We start from the raw sequence: 27,698 nt of genomic DNA on the forward strand, positions 1-27,698 counted from the left end.
AAGAATTATATAGTTTTGAAGTTAGTTATTAAGAGAACATTTGTTGAATACATGAATATACTTTGAACATCAATGAGAGTCTCTACCTTCCGGCTAAGGACTATTTAATCACAGCATGCAACCGGTATTTGTTGTCAGCATAACGAAGTTATAGTGAATAAGCACATTAAACCTATTAAGTTCTATAACTATATAATTAGATCTCATGGGATAGCTGCTTTGTGACATTGGTTTTTTATGTGCAGATGGACAACAATGGTAGTATGAGATTCAGTTATATTTTTAAAACTCTGACAACTGGGAAAATCCAACAAAGCTTTCTAGTAATGAACCTAAGCATGTCACTGACCTACGAGTGATAATGCAAGGGACTGACTTATTATTGAATCCATACCATACCATTACTCACAAACCTGAGCCTTTTCAGGCCTCACTTCCACATCTGTAAGCTTGAATATTAATAGTACCTAGCTAAAGTGGGGGTGTTTAGGAGATTAAATGAATAATACAGAAAACATCTAATAAATGTTAACTATTCTATCATTATTATTATTGGTATAAAAGCTTACATTTGACTTCTTTCAAATGAACTGGATACTTAATCAGTAGTTAAAACCCAAAGGAGTGTTTCCTTTTATATAATATATGTTAAGTGAAGTTGTTACCATGGGAATGCTGAATAAGACAGGAAAAGTCGAGATGAAAGTTGGAACTTATCTTGAATTTTCAACTAGAATATTTTCATAAAGTTTCTTCAAAATTTGCCCGTGTGTGCACGTAATCACTTGGGATGATTTCTATTCTTTCTTTAGATTAACCAGTGCATACAAACTCATCCATTCAGACACCTGTTCTTGCTATGAGCCTTTCCTAGGGCTGTACTACCTCAAATGCCCTTCCTTCTCATCCCTGTCCTCCCATGCCTCCTACACAGCAAATCTTTCCCTAATCTCTGATGACTCTGAGCCCCTGTATCTTGTAGGGCCTTTTAAAAATGTGACACTACCACATTGCTTAAGATGGTAGAAAATTTTTCTCTGCTTTTATCTTTTTTCTCAATATAAGAGTATGTGCTTCTCACCCATCTCTGTATTCTCCACAGCACCCAGCCAGCCCACAGACAGTAAATACTTGCTGAATGAAACAAACACAAAACCAGTGCAAGATTAAGAAGGAATTTAAACCATCGTATAGATCAATTCTTTATGCAATGCTTCCATCTTTCCATATCCTCCTCAAAAGATTATCTCGACTTGAATAACTGCTGTAATAGAGAACTCTCTACCACTTAAGACATCTATTTTCAAGAAGTTTTAAATATTAGGAAGTTGTTTCTTATGTGGGATACTAGAAATCTAGTATTTTTGCAAATATCTTGGTATTCACCGCTGTACCCTTGAGCTCTATTCATCGCTTATATAATATTGATAATGATGAACAATGATTCTATTTTCTATAGCAGAGGACAAGGAAAACAAATGCTTAGTCTGCATATTCAAGGGTACTAAGTAATAAGGGTGAGAGATAGAAAGTTTGTGAAAAATGACTATGTGACTGAAATAAATTCTTTTAATGTTAAAAGCAGCTAATTAAAATTAAAACGAAAATAAAACATATTTTAGAAATGCTAAAAATAATTGAGAAAGTTTGAAAGTTAATATTGCAATTAATTCAGTTAATATGGAAATTTAGTATTTAGTTATAAAAAATAATAAGTTAATTTGGATCAACTTATATGTATCTGGAGGTATAAGAAAGTTTAGGAGCAAGCACACAGAAATCGGTCCATTTGTCTTCTAAATGTAGGTTAGAAGATTTTAATTAAAAAAATCTCTATTATATATGAAGCTAGAGTTGACCTTTGAATTAGTTATAGGAGTATTTCCTTGAAGAAATGTCTTAAGAAGTCCTTCTCAATAGATTTGAGATCTTTAGTCTACTATGGAAAAACGCATTGGTAAGCATTGTTATTATTGTTCAGTCTTTTATTTCAAGGTTATAAAACTGCAGTCTTAGGGTGACCTAGAAAATAGGGAAAAAAACAATTTCTTTGTTGTTGAGCAAATAAAAGCATTTAGTAAAACTTATAATTAAATTCAAATTTCTGGTGAACAGTCATGACCATTACTGAGAAGCAGGAAAACAAAACAAAAACATAATACTTGATACTGATGAAAAACAACAGTAAATCTAGAAATCCAGTAGTGAGGAACTCCAGCAATAACATAAAGAAGTAGAAGTAAAGAGAAATAACTTTTAGATAGACATACAAAAAAGGGAAATTTGAAACAATAGAAGATTTAGCAATTTAGTATTATTTTGTTAGAAACAACATAAGCTATCTATATTTAAATGATAGAATGGAAAATGTGAATAATCAACAGTAAACAATAAGACATTCTTTTTGACTTGCAAATGTATTTTCTGAAGTTCTTTTCTGTCACTTGATAACCAATATTAGAGTTATTCCTGCTGACAAAAGGAGTTGAATCTTAGCTAGCAATCTTGTAGCTGTCTGAAATACAACTTGAAAATGAAGCAAAACAGAGGAAAACTGGGAATTAAATTTTAAGTAAAACATCATTGTATGTAATGCATACCTAATAATATATAAAATAAGATGATATAGTAAAAAGCAACGTTAATTTTGGTATAAGATTTTTTTCTTGAATAATTTATTAGTGTCGGTTTGGCAAGAAAAGATGAAGCACTCTTGATACCTAGTATAACCCAGAATGATTGTTGAGATTTTGTGTGTGTGTATGTCTTCAGTGTGCTGATATTAATAATGTATCCCAGGTCTCGACTTGGGTTAACTAACAACTAAAGAGGGCTTGTATCCCAAGAAGAAGTTGGGAACATACAACCCACTAATCTTTCAATTGTGTTAGGAGGTCAATAAGGCTGGAGTCAGGTGTGGGTTACACAAAGCAAAGATTAATGTCTGCAGCCCACTCCCTGCCATTCTTCTTGTCTGGAAGAAGGAGATGTATTACACTTTTTTTTTTTTTTAAATAAGCAGGCTAACCCTGTCCCTCTCTATCCCACCAGAATGAAAGCTCCAGGAATATAGAAACTATTCATGTCCTGCATCTACCACAGAGCCCAGCACATAGTAGGTGCTGAATCAATATTTATCGACAGAATGAATGTCAGGCCAATTGAAATTGACATCTTAAATGATAATCATGGGGACAAAAACCTCCTTGATTTGGGAGACCTTTTGTCCAGAGTAATCCAAAAGCTTTTGTGGCAAGCTTTGGGTTAGGTTTAAAAGTCCCAGATCCAGCAGAAGAGCATTGGGACCAAGGAGAACAAGGTGCAGCCAAAGACTGTACAGAGAGAGCAGCCCCAGGGCCTGTGGAAGTGACAGAGAGCATGTAGAGAGACATAGGGTGAACCTGTGGGTTATTAGTGACCTTGTAGGCCCCAAACTCCAGTATCTGTAGTTGAGCATTTACAGTCCTCTTTAATTAAAGGTTATTTGACAACTTGAGCAGGGAAGCAAAAAGATATCTTCTATGGTGTTCTAGGGTGCTGAAGGGTGCTAACGTCAAAAGAAATGTGTTAACAACCCAGAAAGAAACCTGGGTCCTTTTAATAAAGGACTCTTGACACAGGGTCACGCTGGTAAAATTCACTATGGAGATACTACTGGAGCTAAGTGCTTTATTCATCCATCTAATTTATTGCACCACATGTTCTATGCCCTGTAGCCCAAGAGAAAGACTGGTTCTGGCCTCTCTAAGCTTAAATAATACAGGTTGATTTCTACTTCTTTCATTCCTTTTAATCATAAAGATACACTTTTCCAAAGGAGGGAAATTTTCAACAGAAAAATGTTTGATGGAGAGTGGTTGGACACTATTCACTGACAAATTATCATAAGAACAAAGAAAAATGTAAGGGGAGCCAAGAGAAAATTACCCAAACGAAAATGAAAGGTATACAAATTTAGGTTCATATTTGCATGTAGAAACTATCTTCTACTTTTTCCTCTTTCCCACTACAGGAAGTGGTAATAAATGGAGCTGCCACCTTAGGCTTAGACAGGAAAGCCACGTGATAAAGACGGAAGACATTTCACTAGCCTAGATGCCGGAATGACCACATGGATCAATGTTACCACCCTGGACAAATCGTTTACTTCTGGACTCTTACATAAGGGAAAACAAAATTCTTTCTTGTTTAACCTTAGTATTATTTGGATCTCTTTGTAACTCCAGCCTTGCTAACTAATACATGTCTCCAGCTTTGTTTAATAAAAGCTCATTTTGTTTAAAAAAAAAAAAAGTAACACACACAAGAGATAGGGTAGAAATCTAACATAGCGAATTAAATATTTTAAACTTTTTTGATATCGCTTTCTCTTTATTCCCTACCAATAAGAACCTGATTTAGATAGCTTAGGTATGAAAGTCAATTAGGCAGGTATAGTCTAATATAGGTCAAACTCCTAAATAATGAGTCCCATAAACAGAAAAGCCATAATTGTGGGAGGAGGAAGGCTGATTCTTCTTCTTCAAAAAAGAAATGGTTCTATTATAAGAACTGCCGACTGGTATGAGTATCCACTATGCCACCAGGATTAACACAGATTTTGCATATTCATTTGCACTACCTTTATGGTATTATCATGTGCTTAACAGATGACAAAACTAGGAAGTTAAGTAATTTGCCCAAGGTCTCAAAGAGAAGAAGAGGCCAAGCTGGAATTCTAACTTCATCTCTGACTCTTACGTTTGAGGTTTTTCCCAAAATACTGACTCTAACATATATTTGTTCAGTGATAGAAGAGTGACAATATTAGACTTCTCTTCAGGGAGCAATTTCTCAAAATTGTATTTTCTATTTAGCTGTGCCTGAATTATTGATTTGTTTATAATTGCTATCCTTTACCATAAATATCTATGTTCAACTTGGGGAATAAGAAGACTATTAGAATGATAGTTTTCTTCACAGCAACTATATCATATACAAATTAAAATGAACATAACTTCATAACAGCCTGGCCAGGTGTTGCTCAGTATTATAATATCACATTTAACATCTGTGAGAATCTTAACAAAAATTACAAATGCTATGCCAGGCAAGCTGCTGTTTCTGAATTAATACATCCTACAAAAAACTTCAAAAATCTCAGTATACTGTACTGAAAACATGCACAAACATGTACCACGAAGAGAGGAGGAGAAGAGGAGACTAACTAGCTGGAATGTGAGTAGGGAGCAGAATTAGAGAATAGTCTCTTTAAGGATGGAATTCTCCTAGTATCAGGTGTACACCAAATTTGACAATTTCTAAGTAGCCTCAATAATCAAAAAAGTTCTATAGAATATGTCTCTATTTATCCAGTTAAGGAAGAAAAAGGCATCTGTTTTTCCTTCTTAAAATTTATAATTAACATAGGGTAAGGGATTGCTGACAGCCTCTCCTAACAGAGCAGTAACCTACAATAACACGCTGTTTCTCTGGATACAATGAATAATCCTTTTTGCTGTCTTTTTGACAAAAATTATTCATGTGTTATTGGCATGAAACTAGAAAAAAAAGAGATGAGCTGAGCCAGCTTTCAGTAATTTGTTTAAATTTTATAACCAAATAGCAATTATATTAAACTCTCATAAACTATTGACCTTTTCCCCTCATTCTCAACATTCTGAAGAACAGAACCAAGAGATGCACTGAGACTTCCACCTTGAACCCTCGGAATATCTAAAACCTCGGGAGGAGACAAAGTAGGGCAGAGAGCTTGAAAACTGGAAGGACTAAGGTATGAAGAAAATCATGATAGATTTCTTGTCATCATGGGGCGAAGTTCCCAAAATGCTAAATTCTGGTTCCCTCAACTGAATTACATCAGTTGTTCTCAACCTTGGTTTATGTTCTGACCGAGGCAGGTTTTACAAAATCATTGCCTGGGCTCCACCTATTCAGAAATTCTGACTCTCAAGTAAGGCACAGGCATCTATCTGTATGCTTGCAAAACTTCCCAGGTGATTCTAATGTGCAGAGAACCACAGGCCTAAATGATTCAGAGATACGAATAAATGTAAACCATACTGGCAAGGTTTTAATATAGTTTTCACATCAACAGAAAAAAAATTCTAAAATCTCAAAATACCAGAATATGAGACTATCACTAAACAGTAACAATAAACAATAGCAACAACAACAAAACAAAAACATCTCTGAGACCTATGAAAAGAAAGAAGGTAGAAGAATTTTGTGTGAATCTTTCCTCTGTCCCCCTTCTGCAGGAAAGCAACAATTATTAGAAGTATACACTGTGCTAACTAAACTGGATGCCGAGTACACAAAGAAGCATGAAGTCAGACATCAATTCCCCATTTTACAAATGAGGAAACTGAGCCTCAGAGATGTGAAGGAACTTCCCCTCTGTAAGGCCAAAAAACAAAGAGCAGAGATAGAACTTGACCCCAGATCTGTCTCAAAGTGCAAAGCTTTTTCTCTTCTCCATATCTTCTGGAACATTTCATTGCACTGGCTAACTTAACAGGTGCTGGAACAAAGTGTAATTTCAAGAATATTTTCCACTGCAGGACCTCGAAGAGTTCATTCTAAAAAACTTAATTCATAGCTCTCCTGGGTATTAGCAATCTGACATTAGCAGAGAATAGGTAAAGGGAAGAAATATGAAATAGGACTGGGGAGGGGGCAAGTGAAGGACTAATGTTAAAAGACCTTGAATGCCAAGTAAAGAGTTTTAAATGTACTAGTTAATTAACAGATCTCTATGTACTGAGCACACGCCCTGTGTAGGACAGAGAAAATCCTCTAAGGCCAAGATAATGGGGAGATAGTGGAGGTTTTAGAGTTACTGTGTCTAAGTGGTAATTTAATACGCCAAACCAAAAAACAAACTACAAGGAAAGAAAAACATATCAAAACACTCCTTTTACATGATATAATTAGGAAAAAACCAACAACCCAGAAACATTATGGATAAATTCACATAAGACACATTTACCATTCTCAAAAAATAAACTCTGAAAAGAAATTATGGTTATTTTTAAGCCAAATCTTTTTTAACGTTATTTTCTATTATTGCTTAAGTAGAGTTTTTTCAAAGGATGAATTTAGTAGCTGGTAAAATGCAACTCATCCACCGAGGGCAGATGGTCAGCATGACACCCTGGGATTGGAGTCATTTATTAGCATGTCAGAGTCAACAATAAAAACTTAATGTATTATTAGTTTCCCTAAGGTAGACAGCATATTCTCAAGTATAAATGAACAAATTAAAAAATCAGAAGAGAGAAAAGGAAAGCATTTCGGTCTCTCATAAAGCCAAATATCTGGCAAAAACTCTACATTTAGATTATATACATAAATTAATTCCAAAAAATATAAAACTGAACAAAAAAGGAAAGGCTAGGTTATTTTTCTTTATTTCTTCAACAGGATGATTTTAAACGTTTCATATTTTTATATAACAACTTGCTTTTCTCCACTTTAAAGGATACTGAAATTTAAGATAATTAAAACTTTTGCATACAAATGTATACCCTTTCCTTCCCATACATCTAAACATGGAAGCTTCCCTGGTTTAAGAAGGTTGGCATTTGGAATGTCAGCAGGAGTGCACTTAACATGACACTAAATTAAGCAAATCAACTCAATGCGATAATTTCTTTAATTATATTTATTATATCAAATATTTAATCATTCTGATATTTATTTTCACTGTATAGCTTTTAGCCATACTCTTTAATCCTGTGTGTGTGTGTGTCTGTGTGTGCACATGTGTGTGTGATTGCGCATGGAATTAATTTTACTCTGGTTCTTAGCCTCATGATTTCTTAACCTTTTGGATTTTAGTTATGATCAGAGTTAGCACAGATAAAGATAAAAAGTCTCTACGAGATATTGCTCTTGATTTCTTTTAAAAATCTGTCAAAGATTTTGTAACTTTTTATTCATGAAAAGGATTAGAGCAATGGCTCATTACATACCATAATCTGTGATTTTACAGGATACCAAATACAGCTCTTTCAGGTTTTGTCCTTCCTTTGCAATGACCTCCACACACCTGAAACACACAAAAAAGTGGTGAGTTACACTAATGTGTTTCAAGTTAAATTAGCAAGAGTTTGGCCACGATTATAACAGGAAGAGGTCAGCATACGATGAATGTCACAGCTCTCTTCTTTCAACAAATCTCTTTCAAGGTGTTTCAGGAATAGGTATTATATTCCCTGGTTTAAACTCAGGTGCTCTAATATGTAAATGGCTTTAATTAAATACATTTATGACTGGTGTATCTTTTAAAACCAAAGCGATGAAGAAAGAGATATTCTTTTAAGAGTAATGTTACATTTGGTAGTAAAAGACTAGTAAATATATGCTATATAATAATCATATGTCATTTATACAATAAAATAGTATAAAGTAATGATAATGAAACTGGAGAGTATAGATGGATGATCATTATAGGTGGATAGTAATATTGCTGCTCATAGCTCAATTATTAATATGAGGTTTGATAACACTGAAACATGCATTTTTTTGACATAATTTTATTTAACATAAAATATAAATGTTTTAAAAATCTATAACATATTGATTATAGAAGGAAAAATCTGCACACATAAGAACTTTAAAATCTTTTACTTTAAAATGTTTTATTCTTAATATTTTAAATGAATTATTGCATAGGTGCAGGACATTTTAATAATATAGACAGAGATATGTAAGATTTATAGTCTTTTCTGGTTTAAGTTAAAAGGTTTTCGAATGGTGCACTCTGCTCTAATAGCCCTAGTGGAACATGTAGTGCAGAATTGAATGAACTTTAAAAATAATGATTAACAACATAGTCCATTTTGTGGCTCAGTCCCCTATAATATCAGAAAAACCTGTACAGTCATAGTGACACATAGGCATATGCATCCTTCAGTGCAGTTCCTGTTTTAATCTTTATAAATAACGGTTAAGCAAAAGGGTAAAAGCAAAAAGAGTCATTAACCTTTTCTAGGAAGTAAGGATCAAGTAATTTGATACCTATGTGTATAATCCATCAAAAAATTACTGAGTATCCATCTCTGTCTTTCAGATATTTTATTTGCTGTCTGGATTATTTGTAGGTATCTTCATAAAATGTCAAGATATTTTAAACAATTCATTTCACATAATTCATTATTGAAGGTTAAGTTAGTTATAGAAAAAGCATATTTTTCTTTTAAATTGTTTTCATGGAATATAGTTTTAATGGAATGATAAACATTTCAAAGTTCCTCAGAATAACTGAGTACACATTCATTTTTGGCTATTTAAAAAAACATTTATGATAAAAATTGATAAGGTCTTCCATGGCTACAAAACAAAATTTAAAACATTAACGCAACGTGACTATGATTGATACAGTTTATTATGAAGATAAATTTAAAAACCTAATTTCATGTCATTTGGCTTTGATGTAACTTTTGAATAAACTCATTAAAAAAGATAAAAGCAGAAATGAAACATTACAAGCAATGACCATTAGTTTTAGCATGTGAAAAGTAATTTTCACATGCTAAGGATAAAAATGAAAGCCATACATGATTACAAATCTTAAATAGTTAAAAATAAAGTCTGACTACTTTCTATCATATCAAAGATACATATCTCACTGTCCTCCATCACCTACCAAAAAAGTTAGCAGATTCAACATTTTGTATGATCACCACAAAATGAAGTAAATTAGTACAGAAATGTTTATATCATTTATTTTTTTATAATGCTCTTTTCAAATAGTTCAAAATGCCTGATTTTATATTTGATTATGAAAAAACTCTAAACAAATGCAATATCCTATTTGAGTTCCTGCCATTTGATTCTATATTAGATACGCTACAAGCACATATGAACATTAAAGACACACAGAGCAGACTAAAAACAGCAAATAATACATATTGATTTTGCTGCACAAGCCAGATCAAATGCTATTTCATAGGCAACAAGAACCAGTATTCATATAAACAGGATAATAAATCACTGGATGAAAACTGTCCTAAAACTGATGAAAGGCCACGAACATTAGGTTTCCTCCCTATATGACAGAGAAAAGTTATTGTTGATAGATATCACAAATATATTTAGCTTATGCATGCAAGAGGCAACAGCCGAGAGATAACACATGATTAGAAGTAAGCAATAAGTATCTTTTAGACCAAGAGGGGGCGGAGGGGGGTGTGGGGAATATAAGAGAAAAGCATTTTGCTTTTACAAAGGATCACTTAGGATATTTGTTGTTTTTGAAAGCTCAGTTACATAGTTTTCTAAACACTTTTAATTACAGTGTACTAGAAGTTATGCACAACATAACTTCTTCAAATAGAAATTCATGGAGAAAAAAAACAAAACTATTCCTTAGAAGATTTGTAGGGAAATTTAATTTTTTTAAATTTAAAGATCACATCACTTACAGATGTGATATTTGGAGAATCTCCAAGTTCTGTGAATCTGGATTGAAACTCTTAATATAATATTAAAACACAAAATTGAGTGGTTTAAATAAATAGTTAAAATAACTATTGTTTTGAGAGTTAAAAATGGAAGTGGTTTGCATTATTCTCTCACTGCAAATTGATGGAAACGGAACCCCACATCGGTTCCCTGGCTGGTGCCTGCAGCCCTGTGATTAGTCTAGGTCTAGTTTCCCGGGCAGCCTGTGCTGATAGCAGGTCATGATGAGAGATCGTGGGTGGTGACTGTCCTTTCTTTAGGAAACTTTTAGACTCCATTCTATAATACACTCATGGGAAGTATCCTAACATAACACGAGTCTGTGGCCCACGTTTCTTCTAAATAATTCTATTCTGTTTTAAAAGACTCTTGGCTCTAGTCATGACCTTGAGTGTATTAACATAAGAGCATTTCCTAGTTCACTAAATAGATTGTATGGAGGCAAAAAACAAGGTAGTAAAGCTTAGTAATTATTTAAATTAAACCTTAGTAATTATTTAAACTTAAAATGATTTAAGCTACACATATTGAAGCAAGTTTTTAAAGGGGTATGTTTAAAACAGTCCTAATAAAGAAGAAATATTTGCAAAGTGATAATCTATCTGTAAGTGAGAAGAAGAGTGACAGAACCAAAGACCACATTTAAAACCTTTACTTCTCCATCCCCTCTCCATAGATATCACACCGGAGAATATTCATTAGTCTCAGCAATAAGTTACAGTTTTGTCCCTAGGGACAAGCAATGAGCTCCTAAATACATAATCCAGAATTCAAGTTTTAACCATTCTACCCTCCCCTCCACCACTGTCCCCACCATCCCTAAAGACAAACCTCAGAATACCATATGACCACACTCTCGATGGGTCAGTACATTTAAAGATTTCTCAATTCATACATGACAACCTCAGGAATGATAAAGTTTGGGGAAAGAACTATATCCTAAGGAGAATAACAATCTGCAAGATTATAAAGTAGAAATTCATAATATAATAAAATGGCATAGTGGAAAAACACAGAATAGCAAATATTGTTAAAGTAGTCCATGAACATCAAACACAAGCCTACTTCTACTAATAAATAATAATAAACCATCTTTCAAGTTCTGGGAAATAAAGGGAGACATGTCTTAACAGGAGGAAATAAAGAATCAGAAGACATGCATTCTCGTCTCACCTTCATGGAACCACAGAACCACCACCTACCTTCTTAGGAGCCCTACATCATCATTCTCTAAAAATGAGGGCCTATATGAAAAATTTCTCCAAATCAAATGTCCTAGGTTAATTTAAATATATTTTAGTTTATTCTGAATTGCCTCCCTCGGATTATTTTCTTGCTTTTATGTTTTGGCAGGGTTCAGAAGAGAATTTTTTAAAAATTGCAACCATTGTAAATTCTTAAGTAACAGCTGTTGAGTACATATATATAAACTCCTTTAGAATACTGAAAAGGGCCAGAAAACCTGTTCCAAAGCATTCAGAATTATTTTTTATAATAATGTAATTTTATGCTCACTTGATTTTGATGATATTCTAAAATGTACCTGAAACATTTGATGAAATTTGAAAAGCAACAAAAAGGTTGCTTTTTGTGAACTACATAGGATTTTTTTTTTTTAAGAAGAGAAGGCAGTACTTAGTTTCAGTGGAGGGAAAATCTGTCTCCTTAGCAATAGATTCCTAATCACCTGATTTATGTGAAGGGTAAAGGTTAATGAATTAAGCTGTGTAAGCTTCAAAACTATCAAAGGAATTCAAAAGAGCCTTGAATTATGGAAAACAATGGCCCATTCTACATACATACCAAATTTTACATTTTTTGTCTCCTACTCAAAAGCAGGAACTTGGCATTAGTGACAATTGAAAAGAACTAATGAGGAAATATGACTACATTGCTTGCAGGAGGAGTGTCCTAGGAGACCTTGTTACTGTTTGTGATGTGCTTCAAGCCCAAAAGAAGCTAATTGGAGCTGCCAGACACTGGTTTGCAAATCTCACTTTAAAGGACAGGCTCAATCACCTTAGAGGTGTGAAAAGAAACGTCCCCATTAGAGATGCATTAGTATGTGGCTTGGTGAATTTCTAAATAAACTTTTGGATGTTCTTTCCTAAGTCACTTCTATATTTGAATAATAGATATATCTTCAAGCAAAAGAAAAATGCAACAAGACAAAACAACCCCACAGATTTAAAACAAAAAGTATAAAGAGTACTGCAAGTAATTGGCAAATAAGTGCAACAGGGAGCTAGGCATGTTTAAGGTTGAATAAATACATAGATCAAACCATACAACTCCTGAAACACAAATACATCGTAAGAGTAATCTATTTGGGGATTTCAAAAATAGAGCTTCATTTTCATCATTTCTTAAAACTAAACAAGCCACCCTATGTTATATTACCCTTAAGAAGTTCTCTCTTTCTCTCTCTCTCTCTCTTACACACACTTACGCACACTAACACACACACGAAACAGGAATAAAAGGAATTTATAAGATCTAAAAAGAGCAACGAGAGAGCAAACTTGGTCCAATTCTGTGGCACATAAGCTCATTCTGACTAACTCATACACGGGTCATTCGAATGATAGCCGAACTCACCAAAACAATTTGGCATCTTACAAAAAGAATAATGAATGCTATCTGACTTTTTCAGAGCCTCGAATCGAGTTTTACTGAAGAATAATCCAATCCCAGTGCAGCAAATGAATGGCCATGATTTACAGGTATACCCTGCTTTCAGAAAACGTACTGCATAAAAGATTTCTATGTATAAAAAGAAGTAAATTACCAAGTAAACATATACAGGATGAATCAATTCAAAAATCCATTAATAGTACATTTCCCCTTATTACGTGAATATAGTTTCATTTATGAGGATTCTATTTAGATACTTTTTCTATTAATATACCTTAACCTTACAGAAATAGCATGCAATAGTTATTTTTAATCTTTAACTTCAACAACTACACATAATGACAAATGAAAGACTATTTTGGGAAAGTGATACATGGCATCAAAGTGATATATTGAGTGCTCTTTGTATTATGGTATACTTTCTTATAAATATTCTTCTATTCTAGCCCATGAACAACACAGTACCAAATACATATTTAAATAAATTTCTCATGTAAACTTCTAAAGATATTCTCATGGAAAATCTCATAAGAGATGTTTGCTGCGAGAGTTTATTTTTTTTCTAAGGTTAACTTGCAATTAAAATGTTAAATCATTTCCTCGAAGCACGTTTTTAATATACCACAGGGGCTAGGAGTGACATGCAAAATGTCAACAGCTCCACCAGTTAACAACATTATCTTGGGACACTTATTAAGTTCTCACTTACCAAATGTTATTCTCTGGAAAGTCAATACCTGATTAGTTAATCTAAGATTAATTTAGGTATTTGCTACTTATATAGTAGAGAACTGATGCCCATTTTGTCACACAGAGATAGTGAAAGGTTACAAAATGAGAATAGTTGGTAAGGTTTTTTTTAATGAGACATTCCACAAAAAGTGGCCTATAAACTTAAATGTTACTGAAACTTAAATTCTATGTTTGTATCTTTGCCAACACACGTGTCCCACCTTGAGGAAGGCATGACAGATGTTGTCATTTGCTGAATCTTTCTGGACCACTCTCTCCCTGAGTGTCTTTAGCCTTGGCTACGTTTCCTACCTGGAGGGTAAGTAGCAGTCAGCACTGAAACCTTTTTCATTAATATGACAACAAAATAATATTTTCTAACATGTTTAGGATGACCATCACAAACCAGTTCTTATGGAAATATTTTGTTTCTTCATCTATATAGCAAAACATGTTCTAATTTAATTTGAAAGTTTCTTAGAGTACTTTAAAAATGTTTTTCATACAGAATAAAGCCTGCAATAATTTTTAAATGCATATTTTCTTTAAACTACCAAGAAACAAGACGGTTCAACTTTTTTCCAAAAGAGAAGAAGGAAGATCAAACTAACATTTTTGTGATAAACTTGGCTCTGGCTTTAATATTTCAGATATATTTATCTAAAATCTTTGTTTTTAATTTTAGCCATTTTCTTTCCTTTTATGACAACTACACTAAACCATTATAAAACAACTTTACCTAACTTTTTCTATGCATTCCTCAGAATACTCAAGAGGCAGAAAAAAGATACTAAGCTTTTATTTATTTATTTAATTCAACAATATTTTACTGAGTGCAAATTATGTGTTAAAATGTTAAAAGATATAATCAGAAAGCCACATTATTATAAATGACGGGCATAATACTTATAACTTTGACAGATCAACTACTATTTATTTTTGTTGTTGTTGATATTAATGTTACGTAGGAGCAGAAAAATTAATGATACCCAGAAGCAGAAAAATCATCTCACTATCTCCATATCTACTGAAAATCAATTGAAAATAGTTATATTTCAGGACCAAAGAAAATGCTAGGAAAAAAATTACAGGCAAGACTTCCTAATTTAGCAGTTTATTCATTCCTCAATAGGAAAAAAATGTCCTTACTTTGAAATAGGAAAAGTCGAGAAATCTTCTTAAGACTGGTGCTTTCTTTATGGTATTTTGGCATATTTTAAGATAGAGAAGATTCTGTTATCTTGCATGTAACAAAAATTTACCGTGTGGAAGCAAAAGCTTGGGCCCTTAAAAAAAGTCAGGCCGAGTTCTGGCAAAAAAGCTCCAACAACACCTCCTTTCCCGACCCCGCCAATATTAAATAAGAACTTCCATGGTAAAGGCAGAAGTATTTCCAAAAGACTTTGCAGGCTTCCAAACAGCTAAAATAAAATTTAGGTGACATATTAAACATATAATTGATGATAATCTCCCTGCCCATCCCCATGCCCTTTTTCTTAACTGCTTTAAGTATTGATAAGAAAGTCTTGATTCAACAGACATATATTTAAGCTCAACTTTAATTTAAAATGGCTAAGCATATTATTTTAGTGGAATACAAAGGCACACAGAAGATGAGATTTCAGGCATCATTCAGGAAAGAGTTAAGTATTTCCTTACCAGAAGACACCACAAGTTTCAGCTTTGTAGTGACTAATTGCCTCTTTAACCTCTCTACTCTGGAAGTTGGCCTATGCTTCAATACCAGTGTTGTGACAGAGCCAAAGACTGATGTTCAACACAGACCTCTCATGACCTGTGTAGCCAAGGAGTTAACTCAGACAAGATGCTGACAAAAGGTTTCCTTCTCGCTTGGGAAGGCACAGAATTTCTTTTTGGATAAGCCAAATTCTCAGAAGACTATATATAAAACATGGTAGGGGAAGACAATTAATAAAAGTCAAAAGAATGCTTTTACTTTAGCTAACAATTATATTTAACATCCCAATGTATTAACTCAAATTGAGAAAACGGTTTTAGCAACATCTATACATATGTAAGTATGTATGTGTATATATATACATATATGTGTGTGTGTGTGTGTGTATATATATATATACATATATATATGATTTATTTATTTTAAAATCCAATAAAGAGAGCACCTAATTGGATATCTTTGAAAGCTTATAATTAGGTGTAATAAGACACAAAGAAAGCACATCAGTAGTCTCCATTCCAAGTATTTCCCAACGCTTCAAGCCTTCATACTCAGGAAGCCTGTATGTTGTCATTAATTTTGTTTTCACATTTAAAATCCCATTTATTCAATGTCCTTGTTCCTTCCTCATTCAGGAGATGTCAGAGGGGCCTGTGTCCTGATGCACGGCCAGGACCCTCACTCCGGAGTCAGACAACACAGCATCTAAACCCGCACTTTGTCATTAATTTTTAAGCTTAGTAACTTTCTGGCCTGATCAAAATCCAATAAGAGCATTTATACAGGTGATTTTAAGTGGCAATTATATAAAATGAATTAATTCTGCAATTGGGAGAATAGTGATGAAGTCTTGTTAGTTTCTAAAAAAAAAGAAGGGATGAAGGAGTTCTAGATTAAAAAGGCGGAAAGGTACAGACAGTGGGAACAAAGTGACCCAAATATTCATTCAGAAAGGAGAAAGGGGAAAAATCACATGGGCTTGATGAAGGCAGGGTCACTATGTAAACTTGACCTTATTGATGCTTAGCGAGGTTGAACTCGGAACTCTTTGAGGCTTAAGGATCATCCCTGCTGAATCCGTAAAACATACTTCCAAAGCCCCGGTTCTGCCACTGTTTTATTCCTATCTTCTGCCATACCATTACATATTAATGTTCACATCAGAGGTAAAAATAATTTTTGCTCTAACATTTATGGGAAAGAGAGGCAGCAGTAAACATTTAGCTGTTTTAGTATATTATGTTTACACACAGAGAGAACATTTTTACTTAAAAAAAGTAACATTTACACTTTTTCAAAAAAGAAAAAACAGTCCACGTATTCTACAAATGAAAATAAGGGGCATTAACCAAGAATTCCCTAAAGTAAGTATGCAGTTTATATTTTTAAAATCTCAGTGGAAGGATGATAGCTGATTTCAGTAATTTTTATTTATCTGAAGGATAGAGAAACAAAGTCCTCCCTATTTTCTGCTTAAATAATATTCAAGGGAATAAAATGAGATTTAGAAATTCCAGGGAAAGTCTATTGAAACTTACTTCGCTTTTCTGGCTACCAGTTTAACGATTTCTGACATTAAAAAGTCGTTCGTTTGAAAATATACTTCTAGAAGATTCTTTCTTAACTCTTTATCCATCAAAGTAAAGACTTGATCATCAACAATTTAATTTATATTCAAAAGAGGACACAGTATATACATGTACATGCATGTATATACATTTATAAATATAATTCTTAACAACACATTTCCCCTTATCAATACTGTCATTAAATCAAAAAAATATATAATTGTTGTAAATACACTTAGTAAAGGAATTTTAGCAATGCCAAAATCACTAAAATACAGGTTGCTTTGCTTGGACTAATCATCAGTCTATTCACTATAAAGGGAAAACACATATCTTTCTTAGAGTGGTGGAAAGCAAATGAAGCCAGTTCATAAGACTGATAGAAACCATGGGGGGTAAGCATTACCCATTTTCTTCTTGCAAAAGTTGCAAAAGCAAGACAGTAAGTAAACATGGAGAAGAAAGAAGGCATATTTTGCTATTTGTTTCAGACAGTGGGTACCTTGCAAGCAACATCATGTCTGACAGCCAGCAGAAACAAGCAACGCTCCCAATCTTGGTACTCAGCTTTATGTTATTTAAAAGATAAATCAAAATGAACAGTACATTTCTGGCATAGTTCTAAATGTTCTATCCTTGATTATTACTGTTCTGTCTGCATAATCAAGAAACCATGTAGCAAAATGGAGTAATAGTATTACCATTTCTGCTCTACACAATAAACACCTCTCTCAAGTACCCACCTCAATAAAGGAATACATTCTGGTATTCTGAGAAAGAAGCAAGATTGAGAGTTGAGGAGGGGCAGTTTATTGTTTTCTAAAGTCATTTTTGGAATAAAGAAGAGAGCGTAAATGTCAGGCATTTGAAAGGGATGTCAGGTAAATGTGCTTGGAGTCAATTGACCTATTTTGTGCCTCTGTGGGTCCTGAGGGTGTCATGAGTTCTGCCCTGGTAATAGTAGAATTTTATAAAGAAAAAGTTACAGCACAAAGTCCTTTTGTGATCTTTTATTGAAGGGTAAATACATGGTCATCAGACACAAAACACTTAGGCCATTTGGCAAAATTTGGGGCTTTGGAAAAATAATGGCAATTCGATGTCATGTCATACTTTGAAAACGGTGAAAAAAGCTTTCTAAAAGGTAATAGTATAAGCAAGTCAGTGAACAGAATATATACTCAGGGATGCACAAGTAGAATTAGTGGCTTGAATTAAGGTTGTATAAAGAATATTGTAAAGAGGAAAAAGAAAACAATTCATATAATATATAACAATATGTATATAACATAACATGTAATATATAATATACGTATAATATATATAAATATATTCACATATTTTATATTTACTCAGGGGCCTAAATTTATTTTATATTTAGCCTATTCAACTATAAATGCATACAAAACTACAAGAGAAATATTTGAGAGAGGCAAGGACAGTGGAAAATATGGACAGGAAAATAATAAAATTAGAGATATACTCATCCTGAAGCGATTTACATGATTCTGTCCTGAGAAGCTTCTACAAGTGGGATAAGATTTTGGCATAAGCTTTCAAGATAACAAAGTAAAAAGGGAAGTATGACTAGAAGATTCATAATGTCGATGATTTATTTTTTAAATCTGATGTTCAAAAGAAGCTACAAAAAGACTAGATACACTTGAGGCATTTCTGGGGAAAGGCTGAAGTTTCAAGAAAATATCAAAAAATTCTGTATCATTTAGAAAATTTCTTCCCATTTCTTAATACCACTGTGGACTTAATCCATGAGAAACTGGCCTCTCAAAAAAGTTAAAAATTAAAAAGTATATTGCATATGATTAATAACATAATACAATAATAAAAGTGATAATACTTAACTATATCAGAATTTTACTAAATTTTAATGTTTCATGTACAAAATCAATCAGTTATGGATGATGGAAATATGTTTCAGATGCTCAGTCAAAGCTGTGTGTGTGTGTGTGTGTGTGTGTGTGTGTGTGTGTGTGTGTGTGTGTGTGTGTGTGAGTCCTGGGTAGGAAATATAATTCAACTTCTCTAAGTCTTTTCTGTAAAATGGAAATTACAGTATCTACCTCCAAGGATTTTGTAAAGGTTACATTTCATGATGTTTGCAAAGCCGCTTTTCGTTATTCAACAAACATTTACTAACCCCTACTATGCCCCTAACTATATGGATACAAAGATGGATAAGACAAGTCTCTTCCCAAAGGGAATTCACAATCTTGTCAACTTTAACATCCTCCACACAAATAAGACAGGGTTATTTAGAATAGAACAGAATAGAATTTCCTAAAGTACATTTCTCAGAAAACTAGCACTTTGGGGCTTTAATAGTTGACATATGCAAGAAAGAAATGTATGGTCCAATAAGCTCACATTAAATCAAATCAAAATGTTCCTTAGTAAAAGAAAAAAGAAAAAGAATGAGTGTAAGACACATAGGACGGCACCTGACACAAAGCAAACAATTAAATATTATTATTATTTAGGCTCTAGCACAGAACTTGGCACATTAAAAAAAAATGCCTATAGCAGGCTAACCAATGGGCCCCAAAGATAACAGGTACTAATCCACTGAACCTGTAAATATTACCTAACATAGAAAAAGGAACTTTGTAGATGTGATTATATTAAGGATTTTGTGATGGGGAGATTATCCTGGATTATCTGAGTGGGCCTTAAATACAATTAATTCCAAATGTACCTTACGAGAGAGGCAGAGAGAGATTTGACTGAGACAGAGAGGAGAAGGCAATATTACCCCACAGGCAAATATCTGAGTGGTATAGCCAGAGCCAAGGATGTTCCAGCCACCTGAAGCTGGAAAGAAGAGGAATGCATTCTTCCCTAGAGCTTCCAAAGGGAGACTGAAACTTTAATTTTGGCCCAGTTAAACTGATTTTGGATGTGTGGCCTCCACAACTGTGGGATAATAAATATTTGTTGTTTTTAGCTACCAAGTTTATGGTAATTTGTTATAGCAGCCACAGAAATACAGTGCTTAATAAATGTTATTAAACTAATCACTGGATTATACATGTGGCACCAAAGAATATAATTTATAAGGGTAACGAACTCATTGCAATTAAGATGATGTAATTGAATAAAATTAAATTTTAAGTTGTGGAAAGGATGAGAAAGGAAACCCTTAAAGAATGCTTTCACATCTTCAGCTTAAATTAGACTAAATTCCAAAAAAGGTGTGTCTTCTAAACTTTTTTAGAATAAACACTCATTTTTCTCCAACATTATATTATAGAAATTTTCAAGCATACAAAAAAGTTGAAAGAATCATTCAGTGAAGATCCATTATTTATCATCTAGACTCTATAATTAGCATTTTCTGCATTTGCTTTATCTCAGATATATCCATCAACTTATCCGACCAGGTATCTATCCATCAATTTATCTTATTTTTTGATGCATTTCAAAGTAAGTGCAGACACCAGTACATTTTATTCCTAAACACTTTAGCATACACATCATTAAGTAGAGTTCAATGTGTGTAATGTTTTTTTTTTTGTAAGATTTACCTACTGTGGATTGCAAAAAATCTTAAATGCAATCAGTTTTGACAAATGCATGAATCTGTTTACTCTGAACCCCCATTAAGATCTAGATTCCTAGCATCCCACTAAGTTTTCTCAGGCCCCTTTTCAGTCAATGTTCATGTCCACCCACAAAGGCGGCTACTATTTGTGGATATTTATTATGTAGCTTAGTTTTGTCTATTTAAAAACTTCATAAAAATAGAATAACACAATATGTATTCTTTCATGTAAGGCTTTTTTAAACTTAGCATAAGGGTTTGAGATTCATCTATATTGTTTCCTATTTCAATAATTTTTCCTAATTGTACCTTTCAATTGGCAACAAGTATCCAATTAAATTCATATAACAGTTTTTGTATTCATTCTTTTATTGAAGGGCATGTGAAGTATTTGCACTTTGGGGGCAATTATAAATAATACCACTAGCAACATTCTTGTACAATCTTCTGGTAGACATACACTTTCATTTCTCATTGGTAAAAACCTTAGGAGCGGAATTGCTGAGTCATAGAGTATTAGTGGCATGTATGTAGTAGATGAATGATTAGTTTTAGAAGAAACTGCCAAATTTCCTTCCAAAGTTGTTATACCATTTACATTCCCACCAACTCTTAACGAGTTATAGTTGCTTCACTTCCTCATCAGTGTTGATATTATCAGACTTTTTAGCCATATTGGTGGGTATGAAATGAAGTCTAGTTAAATAATAAAAAATTCAAAGATCCCATTATGATAATAATTCTGCTCTTTTTATCTTTTAAGAAAAATATACAATGACAAAAGGAAACTGAACCACTAAACAATATTTTAAAAATATATATCTATATTTCTAGAATTTTTTAAATACACATATATGAATGATATAATTTATTCGCTATACAGACAAAAATTGATGCAGACTCTTTGGCAGTAGCGTTTTGGCCTAGATGCAACATTCCATCTGCTAGTTCCCTGGGATATTGTCATGGCTAATTCTATTTCTCTTATCATCTTTATTCCAAGCAACCTAATTATCCAACAATAACCAGGTAACTTCAGGAAAAAGACCTCAGTCATTTCATATAGCACTCAATATTATGTCGCCATCTACATTATCTCTCATGAGTTCCAACCTTACCCTAAGTTGAAAACCAATTTAAAATAAGCCCCAAACTATAATTTCCACTGTAAGCAAGAAGTTTTTCGTTTAAGGTTTATACTCTGAGTATTTGGCGAAAGACATTACATAATGTTGTGACTTGAAAGAGAGATTGTTTATTATATCACCAAGAGCACTTTACAAAATGTGTTGCCAGAAACTGGATTAGGATTCTGGCATTAGTCAGCAAATAGCAAAAGCTGGAAACCATAGACCTCTCAGCAGAGCTCCCTTCAATAGTGGGTGGGATAAAAAAAAAGGAATTTCCTTTCTTTACTATTTCTAATTATTTAAGTGAATTGCCCAATTTCAAGGAACATGAAGTCTACTGATTTTCATACCAAAATATACCAAAAATAAAATAAAAATCTTCACTGAAACATTCTGAAAACCATGAAAATTTTCAAATGAACATAAAGATGCTTAGTACTACCGAAGAAACAAAGTGCATGTTTTTTTTCTAATCATAAGTAAACACAGAACAAAAAAGATCAAAGAAAATTTAACCCAACAGTTTATCTTTTTTCACTCCATTATAAATTTATGTCTCACATAAAATGATTCACCTATGATCTAGAGACGATTTGTGTTAAGCAACCCATGCCAGGTATTTAAAGAACTCTTTGTGAGTGTGGCTTCCAAATAGGATCAAGGAAAGAAATAGCCACAAATCTTTTAAAGCATTCAATTAAGGCTCAAGATATACAAAAGTTTGTGATAAGCCACACTAAGACTGCCAAGCACACTACAAGTTTCAATATTTGAGAATTTCCACTCCATCTGAAAGATCTTATCGATAAATAATATAAAAATACTTTGTAGATATTAATAACTTTAGGCATATTACTGCAAACCTCACATGACCAAAGTCTGATATTCAATGAGATAAAAAGACATTATACCTTTATTTCACAAAAATGTAAAAATACAGGTAGAATTCTATGAGCCTCTGTATTATTTTTCATAAGATTAATATTTTAAAATGGAAACCACTGAGAAATAATGGCAAAGTTATTAATTTATGAAAGCTTTTAGATGTCATTTTACACTTTTACTTTATTCATTTATGCCATATAATTGATAAAAAACATTCTACCTAACTCTTTTTAAAGTAAACTTTAAACACTGACTACAGTCAATGTTTATAAATCCCAGTAAGAAAGAATAAATGTATATTTATTGTAAAAATTAATACACAGCCCAAATCTATGACTTTGGAAATTTTTCTTAATAGCTAGCACAACAAATATCTAACATTAATTATAAAGAGACATTCAGAATTACTTGAGGGAAAAGTTTTAATGGTCATTAGGTTATATATTAACAGAAATAAGGTATGGCTATATTTGTTATTGAGCCTAGCTTCTAACACCCATGCCCAGTCACCCTGAGTCTAATCTTTGGGCAAACACCTAATCCCTCTATGCACTGGAATCAAAATATATTGCCTTATCCAGGCCAGATTAAGGTGTGTAGAGGCCATGAAGTCCTGGAAAAAAATATGATTCTTCCTCATCTTCATAATATAATTTTAAAATCTACTAAACTGTACAATTCATGAAAGGAAGGCCAAAGTCTAATTTTGCTTCAGATTGTATATGCTGTCCTTGCGGTTCTGATACACTAAGCATGTGCTTGGTCTGCTTAACAATAATCCATCAGAATGCCTGATCTTGTAGCAGCTGACTGCTATTTCTTTGGGAACACTCACTCTATCACTCTGTTATATGGACCGAGATGATTTTGACATTTTTTTGTTGTTGTTTAGATTTTGTTCCCCATCTATTTCTTTCACTGTGGACTGAAACCCTAGACACTGACTTCTGGCCCATATACTCTGCATAACTCTGTCTGACTTAGTCCACTTAGCACATTTATAACACAGATAGTTTCTCAAAACAGTAGACCTTTCATGTACTTACATGTTAACAGAGTTGCAACAAATAGGCAGCCTGGACACATTTTTTTGTGGCTGAGTCAGTGTTTTAAACAAACATGAATATAAATGTCTTTTGATGAGACATGTGCTTTCCAATCATAACAGTCCCCACCATTCCCTAATATTACACTTGACCCACTTCACTCATTTACATTCTATGTCTGGTTTTTAACATCATTTAAGTTTGCAACCTCTGAAAATACCATGTTCACCACAACCACGCAGGTTTAAAACCCTTAATTCAGACCCATGCACTGGTCTCTTCTCAGACTGTTGCTCCTGACTCCTAGTGTTCCCTCCCTCTGTTGTGACCACTGTATGAAGTATATGTCATCATCTTCACCTGACTTCCAATTCTGGCCTGACGCAGGGCCCATACTTTACTCATCTTTGATAAGACGCTCAAGACAGATTTGTTAAAGGAATGAGTGAAGGATTTATGCATGCTGATAAGGCAAGTCATGCCATTGTATATGCTTAAAATTCTGAGTGAAGATAACAAAGGCATCACTTTTATTAAGGATATGTCAACAAAGTAAGACATTATTTTTAAGCACAAGAACTGGATTACTTGCAGTTAGAAAGAGAAATACCTAAGTAAAACTTGTCTAATAAAAAGGATGAAGAGCACATACTAACAAAATATAGAGGGATTTAAAAGGAGAAAAACTTTATATGAAGACCTGCAGAGTGAAAAATGTAAATAATAGGATTAGAATATATAATAGAAACATAAAGGGAGTCCTGCTGAATTTCTCTCATACACGTATCTCCCACACTGGATAAATCAAACCTATGAGAACACACTACAATACTCATTCTTATGTAGGCAAAAGAAGCAACAAAACGATAATACATCTTTTGAAAATGCTGTGGCTACTGAAAATTATAAACTGCCATTCATTTCAAGGAACTTACCTTACACTTTTTGATAATGAAAAAGAAATATTTACTTCTCATGAAAAGTTTCACTGCAGATCAAGGAAGATATCACAATTGTCAATGTGAGAGCAAATATCACAATAAAAAATAAATACGAGTTTTACAAGGTATTATTTTCAAAGGGGGCAGATGTGGTAAACAACATAGTTCAGGAGTATTTTTTATTTAAAATATATATATCTTTGATATATATTTGCTTACAGAATTCAGACAGTATGTTTACTGGAGAGGTCTGAAACCTACCTAACTCTTTTTAGTGTGATTTAGAAATGTCGGTGCCTTCAAGAGGCAGAAGGGCAGGGTGTTCTGGAGCAAACTTAGCAGTCTGAGCATTTAGGTACCTCGGCAGGTTACTCTGCCTCCCTGTTCTCACTGTCTTTATCTGTACAGTGGGGTAATAAGAACATCTACTTCAAAGGGTTTTTGTAAGTATGAAAAAAACTGATATATGTAGTGTTTAGAATAGTGCTTTGCATATATTAAATAAGTTTTAGCTATTATTACTTTATTTAAAATTTCCATTATCTCTAGATATTATGTGCCTCCTGATTTAACACAATAAGACATATCCAGCATCACCTACATAGTGTATTGCCCCCAAATCAGGAAACAAAATTTAATCAAGCCTCCAATTTCCTATCAATTCGAAGGTAATATAGGGGAGTGAAAAGTTAAGCAAAATATCTAAACCAAATTAGCAAAATATATTGAATGGCACCATACAAAGACAATCAGCTAAATCCGGAATGTTAAGAACTTTTGCAGGACAAACAATTCATGTTCTTCAACAAATAAATAACATGTATAAAAAAGTAGGAGGGTAATAATTATTAAAACAGAACTAAGAGATGTATCAACCATATGCAGTACCTGACTGAGTTGGGATCTCAATCAAACAAACAAGCTGAAAAAAGACTTTAAGAAATTATTGTTATGTTCGTTAGTTGTAATAACAGTATTGTATGTATGTATTATAAAAAATTTTCTTCTGTTAGAGATAACTGAAATATTTACAAATGGTAATTTGTCCAAGATTTAATTTAAAATGCTCCATGAAAAATAAAGTTTGGGGGATAAATCGATGAAATAAGAATGGCAAACAGTTGGTAATTGTTGAGTTTGGACCATGGGTATATGAGAGTTCATTGTATGATTCTCCCTATATTTACGTGTTTGAAACTTTTCACAATAACATTAAATTTTTAAAAAATCATTATCTTGTGGATTTAACATGTGTTAGCCCTCAAATTTGTTTAGCTAATCATATTTGCTATTCTAATTGTATAATTTAATTAAATATAATAATAAATGAAATGTGAAAGTAAAAAAGTTAATTATTTTTATAAAACTTCATTGAATGCTTTTCATATGTTTGCTAAAGGCAACTCACTAAAAATGCTTTTTAATTAGGTTTTGAGATGGTTTAAAAAGTTTAGGCGAAAGTTTGTAAAATTTAGAAGGATTCTACTTATATTGCTTCACAAGTGGCTTAGTGCTCCCTCTACATTAATGATGCAACTGGGGTATGGCTTACGGAAGAAAGATGACATGAAACTCCCATTAGTGTGCTCTTATAGAAATATGATTTTTCAGCAGAAAACTTTTGAATGAATGGGTATTTATAACATTTTAAATAATATGATTCTATCAATATTTTCTTTTATAATCCCTTTACTTAACTCATTAAATAAACAAATGCTAATCTATATAAAGGTAGAAAAGAGGGGCTTCTACTGAATTTCATGTATGTTTTGTTATCCTTTTTAATAAAAGTTTCAGACCCCCTTTTAAGTTAATGGAGTTTGAAGATTATTTGTTTTAAAATCCTGTTCAAAATATTTCAATTATTTAAATTAATTCATTCAGAATATATGATTAAGGTGGTATAAATTGATAAAATAGTATAATATTTTATAGTTTTAATAATAAAGATCATATGATCACAACTATAACCTCAATAAATATGATCTAGAAACTAGAGGCCTTTCTAAATTGTAAACAGCTGGTTTTGCATTTGACAAGACAAAATATATAATAAAATGTACTGATATCAACTAGACTTAGTAAATACTTTCTCTATGACAGTTACTTATACTTAACAAAAGAATTGGCAATAGCTTAAAATGAAAGTAAATGTTAATTTTAGCTGATTAGACAATGAGATGACTTTGAATTTTGTTCTAAAAGAAAAAACAATGCTTAAAAAACACTTTCTTCCCAAAGCCAAGTTATATAAAATATTCAATGTCACTATTATAAAGTAGCAGAATTTAAATATCTTTTGCTTAAATATCTTTTCCCATTAAAAAGTATCTGTCTTCATTGGCACAGTTGAATATCAGCACTAGCATAATTGTGAATTTTATTCATACACTTTGGGGACAATAGTATAATTACAGAAAACTACCCCACATCCTGGTCTGTATGTTCTAATAAAGTGAAGGAGAAAAAAATTGATCTCAATAAAATGTATTTTGTTATAGATTTAATTATAGCACCCATCTCAAAGCTGTTGGAAAATGTGACAAAGCAGCAAATCAGCATAAAATAAATACATAATAAATTAATGCTTAAAGCTTCAGGTCAGAATTATTTATCACCATAAATTTCAAAATGACATTGGTTGGCTGTTTATTTAAAAATAGTAAAAATGTGGAAACTCATTATTTCATACCTTGGGACACAAAACAGAAAACTATATTATAGCTTCTCTAAACCAAACTTTCAAAATTATAACAATTATATATTTTGGTATAGTAAAACATTGAATTACTAATAAGCATTTAGAAATCAGACACTCTCTTCAAAAATTCAGTGGACTGTATGACTGCTGTCTACAAGCCACCCCAAGCACGGTCACCGAGTCTGATCATTTAGAGCTGCTACCCGTTCTCTAAAAGCAGCTTACTTAGGGGGAAAAAAAAAAAAGACACTGTAGACTTAGTTATCTATTTTCATACCTTGATGTGGAAAGAATATGGCGAAATAGATACACATGTGGCAGGGGCATAAATTA

The 27,698-nt window shown here is 32.8% G+C and overlaps 1 protein-coding gene across 1 annotated transcript in view; it reads right to left on the reverse strand.

Annotated features, from left to right (window-relative positions):
• The window catches only part of FBXL17 (F-box and leucine rich repeat protein 17), a 439,190-nt gene that overhangs the window by 144,149 nt on the left and 267,343 nt on the right, over nt 1-27,698 (reverse strand). The window contains exon 7 of the mRNA XM_039848409.1: nt 7,977-8,053. Within this exon, the coding sequence (XP_039704343.1) occupies nt 7,977-8,053 (77 nt within the window). The remainder of the gene's footprint in view (nt 1-7,976; nt 8,054-27,698) is intronic.

Source organism: Pteropus medius, unplaced genomic scaffold (genome assembly GCF_902729225.1).
Source record: "Pteropus medius unplaced genomic scaffold, Ma_sr-lr_union100, whole genome shotgun sequence".
NCBI lineage: Eukaryota > Metazoa > Chordata > Mammalia > Chiroptera > Pteropodidae > Pteropus > Pteropus medius.